A 15,954-nucleotide genomic window follows, 5' to 3' on the forward strand; every position below is an offset into this window, starting at 1 on the left:
ATTGTGCTATTAAGGAATTGAAAATTAAATATTCATAAATATGCTTTATGAACTGAATCAAAGCTGTTGGTGTTTTCCATTTGCATTAATTGCTCTGTATATTTTGATTTTATCATTTTTCTCCATTTTGTACTGTTACTAATTTCACATAATTTAACCAATCTTTTATACTTTTATATGTTTAAATGTTCTCTTCATTTTGATCTTCCTTCCCTCTTTTTTTTTTTTTTTTGAGACAGAGTCTCACTCTGTTGCCCGGGCTAGAGTGCCATGGCGTCATCCTAGCTCACAGCAACCTCAAGCTCCTGGGCTCAAGCGATCCTACTGCCTCAGCCTCCCAAGTAGCTGGGACTACAGGCATGCGCCACCATGCCCGGCTAATTTTTTCTATATATTTTTAGTTGTCCAATTAATTTCTTTCTATTTTTAGTAGAGACGGGGTCTCGCTCTTGCTCAGGCTGGTTTCGAACTCCTGAGCTCAAACAATCCGCCCGCCTCGGCCTCCCAGAGTGCTAGGATTACAGGCATGAGCCACGGTGCCCGGCCCCTTCCCTCATTTTTTTGTGGCAGAGTCTGAGTGAAACCTATCTATATAACACATAAGATGGGATAGAGCATTATGATTCAGAATAATAGAGAAGTAATACTTGAGGAAATACATTTGCTACGTATTTATTGAGTACTTTCTAAGTGTTAGACCTATGAAAGGTGCTGAAGAGTCAAATAAGACATGGAAACTAACCTCTAGGAAACTTACAATAGAACTATGTGAAATTTTATTGCAAGTTAAATATCGATTGCTTTGGCTACTCCTAGGATCTTTAAAATTTTATGTAGTCTAAAGTATCTTCTAATTTAGAAGAACATGGTGGATTGCTCTTTAAAACATTGTGCTTTTTCATAGAATCTGCTTGTGATTACAGATAATTTTGAAGAGTAAATTACTTTTGAAGTACTAAGCATCTTGAATATATAATGAGAAGGTTAGATGAATAGATATGTTCTCAAAAATTGTTTTTGTAAATCAAATCATATCATCAGTCCATATAAGGCAAGCCTTCTCCCCTTTATTCCCATGCTCTACTCCCACCCTCCTTGTAGACACTCATTCAAGTGTGTTATTAAATATGGATGAATTCTTGGGAAATATTTAGCATCATTTTGTGTGTTTGTTTATTTATTTTTTTTTACAATTGAGGTTTTAAAAAATCTTTATTGTGATAAAATATACATAAAATTTACCATCTTAACCATTTTTAAGTATACAGTTCTATGACGCTAAGTACATTCACGTTGTTGCACAACCATCACCACTATCCATCTCCAGAACTTTTAAATCTTCCCCAATTGAAACTCTGTATATATTAAACAGTATCTCCCCATTTCTTCCTCCCCCAACTCCCGGCAACCACTCTACTTTCTGCCTCTACGAATTTAACTACTTCAGGAACTTCATGTAGGAAGAATTATATAATATTTGTTCTTTTGTGACTGACTTATTTCACTTAGCACAATGTCCCCAAGGTTCATTCATGTAGCATGTGTTAGAATTTTCTGCCTTTTTAAGTCTAAATAATACTCCATTGTATGTATATACCGCATTTGGTTTATCCATTCATCTGTCAGTGGACACTTGGGTTGCTTCCACCTTTTGATTATTGTGAATAATGCTGCTGTGAACATGAGTGTACAAATACCAGCTTGAGTCCCTGCTTTCACTTCTTTTGTGTGTACTTAGATCTGTGAACATTTTTTTAACTCAGTACTGCTTTTAAGATCTATCCATTATACTTTATGTCCATCTAGTTTGTGATGCTAACTTTACTATATAGTATTCCGTAGTATTTATCACTGTTCCTGTAGTGAAGGCTCCAAGTTTTTTCCAAATCTCTTTTACCACAGCACTGCTATGGTGTATATTCTTGTACCTGACTCTGTATAGACCATGTTAGTTACATATCACTGTATAATAAATTACACCAAAACTTACTGGCTTAAACAGCAAACATTTATTATTTCAGAGTTTCTGTGGGGCAGGAATTCAGGACTATCTTAATTGGGTTGTTTGACTTCAGGATCTTTTATGAAGTTGCAGTCTGGGTGTCAGCCAGAGCTACTCTCATCTGAAGGCCTTGACTAGACTGGAGGATTGTCTTCCAAGATGGTTCACTCACATAATCTCAGCTTCTCGTTGGCGGTTGGCAAGAGGCCTCAGTTGCTTGTCATGTGAGCATCTCCATGGGACTGCTAGAATATCTTCATGACATGGCAGCTGGCTTCCCCTAATGATCTCAACAAGAAAGACCATTTATGACCTAGTCTCAGAAGCCACACACCATTACTTCTACCATATTGTCTTTATTAGAAGTGAGTCACTAAATCCAGCTCAAACAAGACAGGAATTAGGATATATCTCTTTAAAAAAGTAGGGTCAAAGAATTTGCCGATATATTTTAAGATAATTACATGGGCCAGTAAAAAGATTTCTCTGGAATTTATCCCTAGGAGAGGGATCATTGGATCATAGGGCATTGTTTCCTATTGCTGTTGTAACAAATTACCACAAACTTAGTGGTTTAAAACAGCACAAATTTAATATCTTACTGTCCTAGAGGTCAGAGCAGTCAAAATGGTTTTCACTGGATTAAAATCAAGATAGCAGCAGCTCTGTATTTCCTCCAGAGGCTCTAGGGAAGAATCCATTTCCTTGCTTTTTTCCAGCTTTTAGAAAGGGGCCATGAGCCACCTGCGTTCCTTGGCTCATGGCCCCTTTCTCTATCTTCAGTGCCAGCAGCATACTAAATCTCTGACTAACCCTTTGCCTCCTCCTTATAAGAACCCTTGTGATTACATTGGGTCCATTGAGATAATCGAGGAAAATCTGCCTCAAGATCCTTAACTTAATCACATCTACAGAGTCTCTTGAGCCATGTAAGGTTACACATTCATAGATTTTGGGGATCAGGACGTGGATATCTTTGTGGAGCCATTCTACCACAGGCACATACATATAGCTCTTTATTTTTTTAAGCTGAAGGTTTTTTTTTTTTTATTTATACTTTCGTGAATGAGTGTTACTTTTTTTTGGTAAATTCAGATTTTTGTTTATCAGATTTATTAAAAGTATTGTATAATATATAATGATCACTAAGGTGATAACCAGATATTTATTGAACAGTTTTTTGGGTTTTTGTTTTGTTTTGGTTTGGTTTTTTGAAACAAGGTCTTACCCTGTCACCCAAGCTGGAGTGCAATGGCACAATCATAGCTTACTGCAGTCTTGAACTCTTGGCCCCAAATGATCCTCCCACCTCGGCCTCCCAGAGTGCTGGGATTACAGGTGTGAGTCACATACCCAGCCCTTTGAACAGTATTGAAATAGATTTTTCACTAGCTATTTCTAGGTTCTTGGTTTTATAACTTTATCATTCAGTGTATTAGCTATTTCTGACATAGTCTGTAATAGAAACTGAGAAACGTTAAAGCAACACGGCCTTAAGTTTCCCTTTGTACCCTAGGCTTGTTATAACTCCATTTCTGTAGGTTCTCTATTCAAACGCCAGCTTCCTTACAGTGTGAAGTCACCTAGCAACAGTGTTGTTCCAATCTGTATTTACACCCTTAACGTCCCTCTTTTTCCTGATTCCTCCATACTGTATTTCAGCTAAATTAGATGACCATCTCTTCCCCCACAGGTACATCATTTTTCCAACCTCTGAACTTTGATCATGCTGTTCTTCTCCTGGAATACTGTCCTCTCATATTGATGTTTGTTATAATCATGCCATCTCTCAAGTCCCTTCTGAAATGGCTTTTCCATTCTGAACACTTTCCTCAGTTTTCTCAGGAAGGTCTGACTCCTGTAGCATTCTCTGTCAATGCTTTTGAACCCAAATTTGCCCTTGAATTCTAATTTTATTCGTTTTTTCCTCTCATTTTTTTCTTTTTTTGGGCACACTTTGACTCAATCTAATTTTATTCTTTTCTTAGTCTGAGTCCCCCGTCAATCTGAGTCCTGAGGGGCAGGCCTTTTGTGAAATATTTTATTTTGGAAAGTGATCCACGGAATAGAAGTATAGGCCTGGAAAGAGTGAAACAGGGAAAGAGGGACAGCTAGTATAAGCATGTGTTCTCAGGTTGGTCACCACTTTGGACAACTGTGGTTTGATCTGCCAGAACTTTCTGAGGAACCATATAGAATATGCCTCAGAATTGTCCACCCAAGGGAAAGAACTATGTGCTAGCTCCCATTCCCCTTTGGTCAATGATTGCCCCATCAAGTGTTCACTCTTTCGTGAGTTGTACATGTGTGAGTGTTGGGAACCCACACTAGGGTATCAGAGATGCCCTAGGACAGAAAGCAAAAGATGCCTGGTGCAGCCGATGTGCCATCAGTTTCCGTCTGCAGTGAGCTGATCGATGCAGCAATGAGTAGAGTTAAAGTGAGCCAAGAGAATGTGAGGTGGGATACAGAACTCTGATACATTTATATACTGATCCAATTTATCCTTTATATTAGAATAGTCTCCTTTGCTAGACAATAAGCTACTTGAGAACAAGAAACATATCAACTTATCTTTTATCCCTGTGTTATTTTTCCAGAGCCACTGTAACAAAGTGCCACAGACTGGTGGCTTAAAACAATAGAAATTTATTATTTTATAGTTCTGGAGGCTAGAAGTGTGAAATCAATGTGTTGGCAAGGTTAGTTCCTTCCGATGAGGGAGAATCTCTTCCAGGCCTCTTTCCTAGCTTTTGACGGTTGCTTACAGTCCTTGGCTTGCAGCCACCTCACGCCAGTCTTTGCCTCTGTTATCACATGGCATTCTCCTTGTATGTCTCTTCCCTGTTTCTTCACATGACCTTCTTATAAGGATACCAATCATTGAATTTAGGGTCCATTCTAATTCGGTATGACCTCATCTTAACTTGATTATATCTGCAAAGACCCTGTCTCCAAATAAGTCACATTCACAGGTACCTGTGACCCAACATATATTTTAGGGAACATAATTCAACCCATTTAATCAAATGATTAAATGAGATAATATATACTTGCATGATACCTTGTGTATAGTAAGTTCTCAAATGTTTGTTGATTCAAATTGTATAGCCATAGAAAGGAGTCTATTGTCTTATTCTTTTAATGGAAACATCATCTTGGACATTCTCTGAATTTTTGCCCCCCCTTTTTTTTTTCAGCTTTTTGCCCTCTGTGGCTGATTGATAATGCATTGTTCTGTTCATTCTTGCATGTGTTTGTCTTTTATGTGGCTGTCACTGAATAAAGCATTTTGAGAATTACAAAAGTTAAGTATTAAATATAAACCTTGTCTTAAAGATGTTTATGCTCTAGCTGGGAAGACTAAACACGCTGAAGTAAAATGGAATAATTAGAGAACAGTTAGGCTAAGTTGTATAGTATTTGCTGTTCAGTCAACAGGAAGACTCATTATTGGCTGAGATGTCAGGAGAGTTTTGTATAAGGCACCTGTGCTTGGCCTTAAAGGATGAGGACATGTTAAAATAAAGCGGAGGAAAAAAGGATGTGGTATTCAAAAAAGGGAAGAAATACAAGCAAAAATACAAAAGTATGAAATAGTTTGTAGAGGATAATAAAAAGAAACTTATTTAAGGAGGAAGGATATCTTGGGACTTAATAGAAAATAAGTTTGAAAGGTAGACTGTTATCAGATATAATAGATTGTGAAAGCCAGACAGAGATTGTATTACCCAGTCTTTAAGAACGTGAGCATTTGAAACAAATGTGGGTTTGAATCCTGGCTTAGCCTCTTGATCTGGGTTTTAAGGGAAGTTATTTACCTTTTTGGAGTTCCATTTTTCTTAACTCAAATGATTAAATGAGATAATATGTGGAAAGCATTTATAGTATGTGGCATATTTTAAGTATGCAATGAATGGTAGGCTTTCTGAATTTCATTTATCAAAATATACAAAAATAAGGGCATATATAGAGGATTTAAATAAAATACTATAGTCAGTAAACAGTTATAGAACTTTATATACTCCTTTGTCTTTTAAAAACATTTCAGTTTGATATTTATGAAAATTAGTCATATTCTTTTATAAAGGCAAACTCATAAAAATTCTAAGTAGTAGCAATTTTATAAGCAAGTCCCCAATTAATATAATAAATAATATATTAATATCAATGACAATAAAAAGATGACTCAAACAGCCTTATATACCTAATAGTTGAGAAGGATCTTTGAAGTATCCCCTAGATCAAAGAGGAAATAAAGATTGAAATTATGAGTTACCTAGAAATGAAGAGAAGAACACTTCATACTATAACCTATGGGACATGGATAAGACTGTACTAAGAGAAAAATTGATGCCCTTAATATTTGTATTATTAAAGAAGAAACTAAATGAATATGTAAGTAAGGAAACAAATGAATTAATCACTTTAAATAACAGTAATAAAAAAGAAAATCAATGGAAAATAAAAGGATATAATTAGTAAAGATAAACACAGCAATGAAGAAAATAGAAAACAAAATAGTGGAAAGGATATGTAACACCAAAAGTTGGGTTTTTTTTAGGTAAATACCAATAAAATAGATGTAACTTTAGAAAGTTTAAAGGAACAAAAGACAAAATGAACATCAATGAGAAAAGAGATAACCTTCAGATAAAGAATTATAAAATAGAATATATGTAATTCCATTAATACACTTGAAAAGCTAGAGGAAATGGATAATTTACTGGTGAACTATTAATAAAATTGATACAAGATGAAGAAAACGTGAAAAGACTTAACCACAGAAGAAATTTTAAAGTACTTTTAAAATCTTCTAAAAAAGCACCTTCTGATTTGAATTCCAGCTGACTTTCAAAGAATAGATATTCAAACTATTCTAGACCATATAAAAAGATGAGACACTTAATTTTATGAACTTAGTATAAGCTTAATTCAAAACCTTATTTTAAACTATTATAAAAATAAAAAACTATACACTGGTTTCTGTTATTGAAAAATCAACAGACTAGTAAAAGAATAAAACATGAATAAGTGAGGTTTATTTCAGGAATGGAGGATGATTCAACATTAGAAAATCTTAGGATTGACTGCATCAACTAATTAAAAGAAAAAACTATGATTGTGTCAAAGCTACTATAAAAACACTCAGCAGCCATGTCTAATAAAAACTTTAAAATAAAAGGAAAATACCTAAACATATTTAAAAAATTTACTGAAATCTAAGAGTAAGGATATTAAATGGTGAAACACTAAACCATTCCTATTAAAATCAGGAATAAGGTAGTTTATTCAGCGTTATTTTTAAGTTTCAATCTAAAGATAAAAAGAAATGAGGTACAAATATTGGGAAAGGAGAGGCAAAAAGATCTTTATTTGCAGATTATATGATTGCCTACCCAGAAAGTCGACTGGAAAAATCATTAGAATTGATAGGATAATTCGATAAGGTGACTGCATGAGGGAAATATATATATTAAATAAAATCACTAGCTTTCATCTGTACTAGCAATATTTGGTGTGGAGTGGTGGTGTATCAGTCATAGCAACTCAAAACAGCAAAAAACCTAGGGATAAATTTTATATGAAAGGAATAGGACCTTTTCTTGGCAGGGGTGGAGGGGTGGGCTTAAAAATTTGATTGAAGGGCCTGAATTATTCATGAGAGAGAGTAAGACTTAATATAGAAATATGAATCTGTCTCAAATTAATGTAAATGTAGTTGTCATTACAGGTCTAAGAATACATGAGAATTTTGCATATGAGAGGTATATTTCCATTCAGTGGGAAAGAAATGGTTCGTTTAATAAATAGTGATGATGTAATTGGTTATCCATATGAAACATTAGGAAGTTAGACCACTACACTCATACCGTATACAAAAATAAAAATGCTATGTTCATTAAAGATCTTAATGTGAAAATAGAATTTCTGATTCAACTAGGGAATTAATCAGCCACATTTATCACCTCTTTCTCCTAAGGTCCCATTAGAGTGATAGTAAAAAAAATAATAAAGATGTGATCTTACAATGCCATAAAGATCAAGAAATTGTAGGAATTAAAATGATGACTAACAAAAAAAAAATTCGAAGACATTAACACTTCATAGTTCTCTATTCTTTCCAACGTGGCAGCTTACCTTCTGTTATTTATAGGTAAAACAGTAATTTTAGTATTAGGAATTTCTCAATAGCCTTTAAAATTATTTGAGCTATCTTGGGATGTTTGAAAACCAGAATTGGGAATTTATGCTCTAGGCCAAGGGTCAAGCAGACTGCCACCTGTTTTGGTAAATTAAGTTTTATTGGAACAGTCATCTCCATCCATTTATTGTATTGTTTGGGGCTGCTTTTGTGCTACAGCTACAAAGTCAAGTAGTTGCAACAGAAATCATGTGGCCCACAACGCCTTATAACATTTATTATCTGGCCCTTACAGAAATTATTTGCCAACCCTTGCTCCTGGTAATTGTGATGACTATCTTGAAGCTTGACCATACTTGGTGTGGGGGCTTGGATGGGTCTTATCAGTGTCTGTAGCCATGTACAGAATGTGAGGAAAGGAAGGGATGGGGAAAGAATATTGCAGACAGGAGACTAAATATCACGATATATGGGGCCTTAGAAGGTAAAAGAAAGAGAAATAGAATGGAGGGTAAGGACTTGCATTAGTCATTAAATAAAGAAAAGAATTAAAATGGATGAGGTGAATTCTGCTTGAAATTAAAAACTTTTTGTGTATTGATTTTGTATCTGATAAGTTATAAATTTTTATATTTCTTAAGATTTTTCTTTTTTTATTTCAGGATATTATGGGGGTACAGATGTTTAGGTTACATATGTTGCCCTCGTCCCCCCTCCCCCCCAAGTCCAAGTTTCAAGTACGTCTATCCCTTGGATGGTGCGCATCGCACTCTTTGTGGATGCATATACCAGTCCCCTCCTCCCCTCTGCCCCCTCCCCCCTGCCTGACATCCAATAGATGTTATTCTTATATGTGCATTTATGTGTTGATCATTTAATACAAATTTGATGGTGAGTACATGTGGTGCTTGTTTTTCGATTCTTGGGATACTTCACTTAGTAGAATGGATTCCAGCTCTTTCCAGGAGAATGCAAGAGGTGCTATATCACCATTGTTTCTTAAAGCTGAATAGTACTCCATGGTATACATATACCACATTTTATTAATCTACTCATGTATTGATGGACACTTGGGTTGTTTCCACATCTTTGCAATTGTGAATTGTGCTGCTATAAACATTCGGGTGCAGGTGTCTTTTTTATAGAGTGTCATTTGTTCTTTTGGGTAGATGCCCAGTAATGGGATTGCTGGATCGAATGGTACTTCTAATTGTATCTCTTTAAGGTATCTCCATATTGCTTTCCACAGAGGTTGCACTAGTTGGCAGTCCCACCAGCAGTATATGAGTGTTCCTATCTCTCCGCATCCACACCAACATTTATTGTTTTGGGACTTTTTGATAAAGGCCAGTCTCACTGGAGATAAGTGATATCTCATTGTGGTTTTGATTTGCATTTCCCTGATGATTAGAGATGTTGAGCATTTTTTGATATGTTTTTTGGCCATTATTCTGTCTTCTTTTGAAAAGTTTCTGTTCATGTCCTTTGCCCACTTTTTGTTAGGGTTGTTTGATTTTTTCTTGTTGATTTTCCTGAGTTCTAAGTAGATTCTAGTTATTAGCCCTTTATCAGATTTGTAGCGTGCAAAAATTTTCTCCCATTCTGTAGGTTGTCTGTTTGCTCTTGTGACAGTTTCTTTGGCTGTGCAGAAGCTTTTAATTTGATCAGGTCCCATTTATTTATTTTGAAGGTTTTTCTGTTTTGTTTCTTCTTTTCCAATCATTACTCTTTCTTTTTTAAAATTTTACTGTGCTAATTAGCACTTCCATCTTCCTACTGATTTTAAAGGATGTCTCTAACATTTCACCATAAATAAAGAATGACGTTCACTGTAGCTTTTGACAACTTCCCTCCTATTTCCAGTTTATTAAGAGTTTTTATCATGAGTAGATAACTGGCTTTTATGAAATGTTCATTCTTTGTCTATTGAGATGATCACATGGTTTTTCTTTAATATTTTAATCTAGTGAGTGATGCATATAAATGATCTATTATTTGAATAATCATTACATTCCTAGAATAAACTCAGCTTGGTTCTGCTGTAGTTTCTTTACTGTGTACTATTATATTCTGTTTTCTGATATTTTGTTTAGGATTTTTGAATCAATATTTGAATATTAGCCTATAATTATTCTTTTTCACACAATCTTTGACGTTTCTAGCATGGTAGATTGGCCTTAGGGAGTGCATTGGAGAATATTTTCTATTTTTCTATTCTTTGAAGAGTTTGTATAAGATTGGAATGATTTGTTCCTTAGAAGTTTGATAGAAGGTGTCTGTAAAATGATTTAGATATGATATTTTGAGGGCTTGGGAGGAGGAGGAAAAAGTATTTAACTACTGCTTTAATTCTTTAATAGTTTTAGAGCTATTAAGATTGTCTGTTTCTTCTTGAATCAGTCTCTGCTCCTAGAATTTTCTTTGTTTTATATATTTGGGCTTTTTTTTCTCTCTAATTATATTTAGTCTTTTCGAAGAACCAAATTTTTGCTTTGCTTTTCCAGCTCTACAAAGGGTATATAAAATAAAAAGGAAGATGACTTCTCACCAGACCTCAGACCTTTTTTCTGGAGGCAATGACTGTATTGTATATTCTTTTAGTGATATTTTGTATCCTTATACAATCCTTTTATCTTGACTAGAACAGGATGGACCATATAAGACTTAGTGATTGACACTCTCCCTTTTTTTGTTTTTTGCCTCCTTTTTTAAACATCAACCTCATTCTTTTTAATGCCAATGTAGTATTCCACTGCATGGATGTATTCTATTTATTTCAAAGTAGTTGTGCTTTTTATACCAAATAGAAACTTTCCATTTGTTTGAAGTACCCTGATAATCTGCTTTATTACTCCTAGTCTAGAAACTACATCACCAGTTCAAAGAACTCTTAATTGGCCCTCTACATATCTTACAGCCATTAACAAATTAAAATAAAAATTTTCCATGCTGCCGTAACACCCTCCTTTGAAGAGGATATAACTGTTTTCATAATTAAAAGGCAGTGACATTTTTTTAAAATCTCTGTTCCTTTTGCAATTTATCCTAGTGTATAATATGAGGAATACATGCATTTTTTTTCTTCATTGCTGTCCTATTTCCCAGCACCACCTATTTAAAATCCATCTTTTTACAAGTATTTGAGATGCTACCTTTATCATATGCTAAATCTATCTATGTTTACTTCTGGACTTTAAAAATTGTGTTCTAGTGGTTGATCTTTTCAGGTGCCAATGTTATACTTTTTCAGAAACTTTTAATTTTTAAATAGCTTTGGACTTACAGAATAGTTGGAAAAAATAGTAGAGTTTCCATATATCCTTTGCTCAGATTCCCCTTATGTCAACATCTTACATATCCTTACTACAATTATCAAAACTAAGAAATTAACCTATTGGTACAATATATTATAGTTAACTACATACGTACTGTTTTAGTTATAAAGGCTTTGTACGATATTTTAATATGTGGTAGGTCTACTTCATGCTTTTTTATATATTTTCCTATTTTTGCTTGTTTTTAAAAAATGTCTATCTGCAGAAAACAAAACAAATATATAGTATTTTTATTGGGACTGTAAAATTTATAAATTAACTTAAGGAGAAATGACATTTTACAATGCTGAATCTTCATGTACGAGAATGTTTTCCTATTTGTTGAAGTCTACTTTTCTGTCTTTCAAATGTGTTTTATAGTTTCTCACATATATGTTTTGGACACTTGTGCAGTTTGTGCCTAGATTTTTTTTATTGTAAATGAGATCTTTTCTTTCAATTCTGTATATTTTGTATTATACCACGCCATATTACTAAATTATCCTTATTATAATATCTAGTTGATGCTTTCTGATATTCCAGGTATATAATTATATTATCTGCCAATAATATTCCTTTCTAATTTTTTCTTTCTAATTTCTTTCATTAATTTAATTGTGTTGACTAATATTATCAGTAATAGAATGGTAAATATAGGCCTTCCCTAACTTTAGGACTGTATCCACTGTTTCCACTTAAGTATGCTGCTGGCTTTGGGATTGCTATATTATGTTAAAGAAGTGTTCTTTTTTATTCAGTATTTTCAACAAGAATGGGTATTGAATTTGTAAACTATCTTTTCATCATTTTTGACATGATCATATATTTTTTCTATGTAGATCTGTTAATATGTTGAGTGATATCAATTTTCTAATAGCAATAACTTTTTCATTGTAAATTTTATAGATTTCTCATCTCTTTTGGGGTCAGTTTTGATAAATTATATTTTCTGGTAAATTATTCAGATTTTCAAATTTGTTTGCATAGAGTTGAACACAATAGTCTTTTATGAGTCTTTTGATTTCCTGCCTTCCTATTTGTATTTTTCCTCTTATTTCATTATCATCTGAAAGTGCTAACAAATATATCTTTGTTTTTTCACTAAAACAAAATAATAAAAGCAGCTCCATGGCCTGGCACAGTGGTTCACACTTGTAATACTAGCACTCTAGGAGGCTGAGGCGGGAGGATTGCTTGAGGTCAGGAGTTTGAGGTTGCAATGAGCTATGATCACGTCATTGCACTCTACCCGGATGACAGAGCAAGACTCTGTCTCAAAAAAAAGCAACTCCACTAATTTGAAAAAGTGACCCCAAACTTCTTAAATTAGTAATAATGAATCCACCACATTTAATCCTAATTGAGTGTCTTCTGCCTGCCTAAAACTTTTCTGCCTCCTTGCCTTAATTTCTTATGATACTTGTAAATTTGTTTTTCAGTGAACATTTGTATAAAAGTCTAGATAACAGTCCTTTTTCTTTCTTCTCCCCTACCCAACATTTATGGGGTAAGGGAATCTCTTTAGTAGGCATCTTAACTACAGAAAAATAAATTGGGACATTTGTATACTCTCAGTAAAGTGAAAGATTCAGAGGTTTTCCCCATTTCACAAAACATGGCAGCTGCAATGTGATCACACGTTTCAAATTCTCAAAAAATGTTGTAGAGTGACTTGTAGTTCATATATATTTGGAATGAAATTCTTGTGATTGCAAAAAGGACATTCTAGAGGACATTATGATTTCACAAATTTTGTATAAAGCAATTTTTGGCTGGGGATGGATGGCTGCAACATCCTAAAAGGATATAGGTAGGGTATTTCTCCATGAAACATCTTATGATTTCCATAAAATTAGATGCTTTCTAGAGCAGAAAGGACTTTGATGATTGGGATTCTGGAGTGGAGGAAAAAAACATGATTGATCATCCTTTTGATGGTTGAATTGTCCATCTGAAGGATTGAATTTTTTTATTCCTCTAATAAAGAGCACTTTTAGTAGTCATTGCTCATCTTGCCCATGTGGCTCTTTTTGAGATTGTGTAAGGTTATAATTTCTGTGTCTCAGCATACCTGGATGTGCCTGTTTTTTTTTTTTTTGTTATTACCTTTTCTCTTATTTTATTTTTTGGGTATAAAATTGCCTGTTAATTTTATCTGAAATAAAGACTTTTAAGGCTACATTATTAGAATTCTGTCAGATCCCTATATCTGTCATATGGTTTTTAATGTGCTATATATTTCCAGACCTGCTTATTAATGGTATGATATAAACAGAAAAGTGATCACTCCTGTGAATTTCTCCTTTTTTTGAGACATCACCTCTGTCTTTTTCAAGAGGTTGAATTACTTCTTCACCTCTTATCTATTGGTTGGAGGAGAGTAATATTTTCTGTAGATTAACATTAAGGCTTACTAAGAAAGTTACGTTACATATGTATTTTCATAATATAATTTAAATTTACATAGCACTTTTATTTTTTAGTCTACCTTTTGTTACTAATCCTAGCACTATCCCTTGAAGTTATATTAAAGCACGTAGTAGACGTCTGTTTACAAATTATGAAATTAATTATTAATAAAATGAAGGGGCAAAGGTGAAACCATAACCAGGCCTGAAATTAAGACCCAAGTCTCTAGATACAAGGCTAGTGCTCATTCTTTTCAACCATAGAGAGTCCTGTCTTCCTCCTCAGGTGTCATTAGATTGTATCAGGTTTATCATTGACTGTAACCCTTATAGTCTGACTAGATCTGAGTCCCTTGATTTGCCTTATTAGAGCCTTCTAGTTACTGAACTCCAGTATTGTTGTGACTAGCCAGTATTATAACCTGTCTGCCTTATCTATATATAGTGGATTTCAGATTATAGAAGCATTTTTTATGTCAAGCTCTTTAAGTATTATGTAAGTACAAACTATGTAATACTCTTCTGGTATTAAATAATTAAGATAGGTAGGATTTTATTTATTCCAAAATGAGTTTGGTGTAAACTAAAAAGAGAATGTGGGTATCCTGACTCCTACTTGGTTAATCTTAGTATAACTCCTAGCATTCTATAATTCTTCATGCCAAGGACCTCTTATGACCTGGCTGTCTTCTGTGTCTTCCTCGTCTCCCCTTTTCCTTCCCAGTCATGTAATTAACTTCCAGAATCTGCTTTACCTCTGACAGTATCTATTCTTCAGGTCATCTATTTTCTTTACGTGTCTTTTGGCCTCAATTTGAATATAGTGGGTCCCAAGGCCATATATGCCATAGAATGGCCTATTATATTCATCCCTTTGAATAAATTTAATAGAAATTTATTAGTAATTCTTATTTATCATCTTCCTATTAAAAAGATTTAGTCTCCATCTCATGTTCTCCTTTGTATCCATTTTGTTAAATGACTGCCTTTTAATGAGATCTTGGAACTTCAGAACTACTTCACCATGGAGGATGTTTAAGACTAGCCTTCTATCAAATGAAAAGTAATGATATAGAATATGTAATCTCATTAATCCATTATAGCTCTAAAATTTTGTGACTATTTGACAAAATCCAGAAATAAAATAACATTAGTAATATAAATAAATTTATCAGTGATTATATTCCCTAAGTTTTGCCTGTAAGAGAATAAAATATCTTTAAAACCTTGAAAAAATTCTTACCTGATAGAAATCTTATCCACCTGTGAAAAGGCAGTTGTATTCAAACACTGCTGAAGTTCTCTCTTCTATTTTAGTTCTATTTGTCTTCAACTAAGACCCCAGAGTTTCACCTTCTTAGAAAGATGCTACTACTTGAGCAATATTGTTTTGAGACCAAAACTGGCATATTAACACAATTCTTATGTAGTGTCTTAAGAGTTTTGTTTCCTTTATTCCTTTCTTTAAAAACAAGCAGCCACTTTATTTTTAGTAGTGAATTTCAAAATGCTTTTTAACCTTATAGGTCCAAGGGTAGCCAAGGATGGCTGCAGCTTCATATGATCAGTTGTTAAAGCAAGTTGAGGCACTGAAGATGGAGAACTCAAATCTTCGACAAGAGCTAGAAGATAATTCCAATCATCTTACAAAACTGGAAACTGAGGCATCTAATATGAAGGTATAAAGACTGTGATGTTTAAATGTAGTTAATCCATTTTTATTCAGTATTCCCTCTTGTAAACTTGGTGTAAGATACTTTACTTACATAAAAATATATTTTAAGTTAAGCAATAATACAATATGTAAACTCTTTCTTACAAAAGTTAGCATTTATATTTTTAAATAAGATACATTGAATTCATCCAGTGAATCATATAAAGAAAATAAATGTAAAGCTCTAGTAACTTATCAGTTCTTAGTTATTTTTAAGATTAAAAATACGAGACCAACTTTAGCATCACTATACTGAGGCAGGGTTTTCTGTGTAATTCATAGAAATCAACTTCATGATTTTAGAATCTGGAACATTAAATGCAGCCTTCCTCCCTGATTCCCTCCTATCTTATCACTACTTAAGTGTTACG

The 15,954-nt window shown here is 33.8% G+C and overlaps 1 protein-coding gene across 1 annotated transcript in view; it reads left to right on the forward strand.

Moving 5' to 3' along the window:
* APC (adenomatous polyposis coli) overlaps window positions 1-15,954 on the forward strand; it is a 130,751-nt gene that overhangs the window by 30,912 nt on the left and 83,885 nt on the right. The window contains exon 2 of the mRNA XM_012659545.1: window positions 15,396-15,548. Within this exon, the coding sequence (XP_012514999.1) occupies window positions 15,414-15,548 (135 nt within the window). The 5' untranslated portion in view covers window positions 15,396-15,413. The remainder of the gene's footprint in view (window positions 1-15,395; window positions 15,549-15,954) is intronic.

The sequence above is a fragment of the Propithecus coquereli genome, unplaced genomic scaffold (assembly GCF_000956105.1).
Source record: "Propithecus coquereli isolate 6110/MARCELLA unplaced genomic scaffold, Pcoq_1.0 Scaffold62, whole genome shotgun sequence".
Taxonomy (NCBI): Eukaryota; Metazoa; Chordata; class Mammalia; order Primates; family Indriidae; genus Propithecus; species Propithecus coquereli.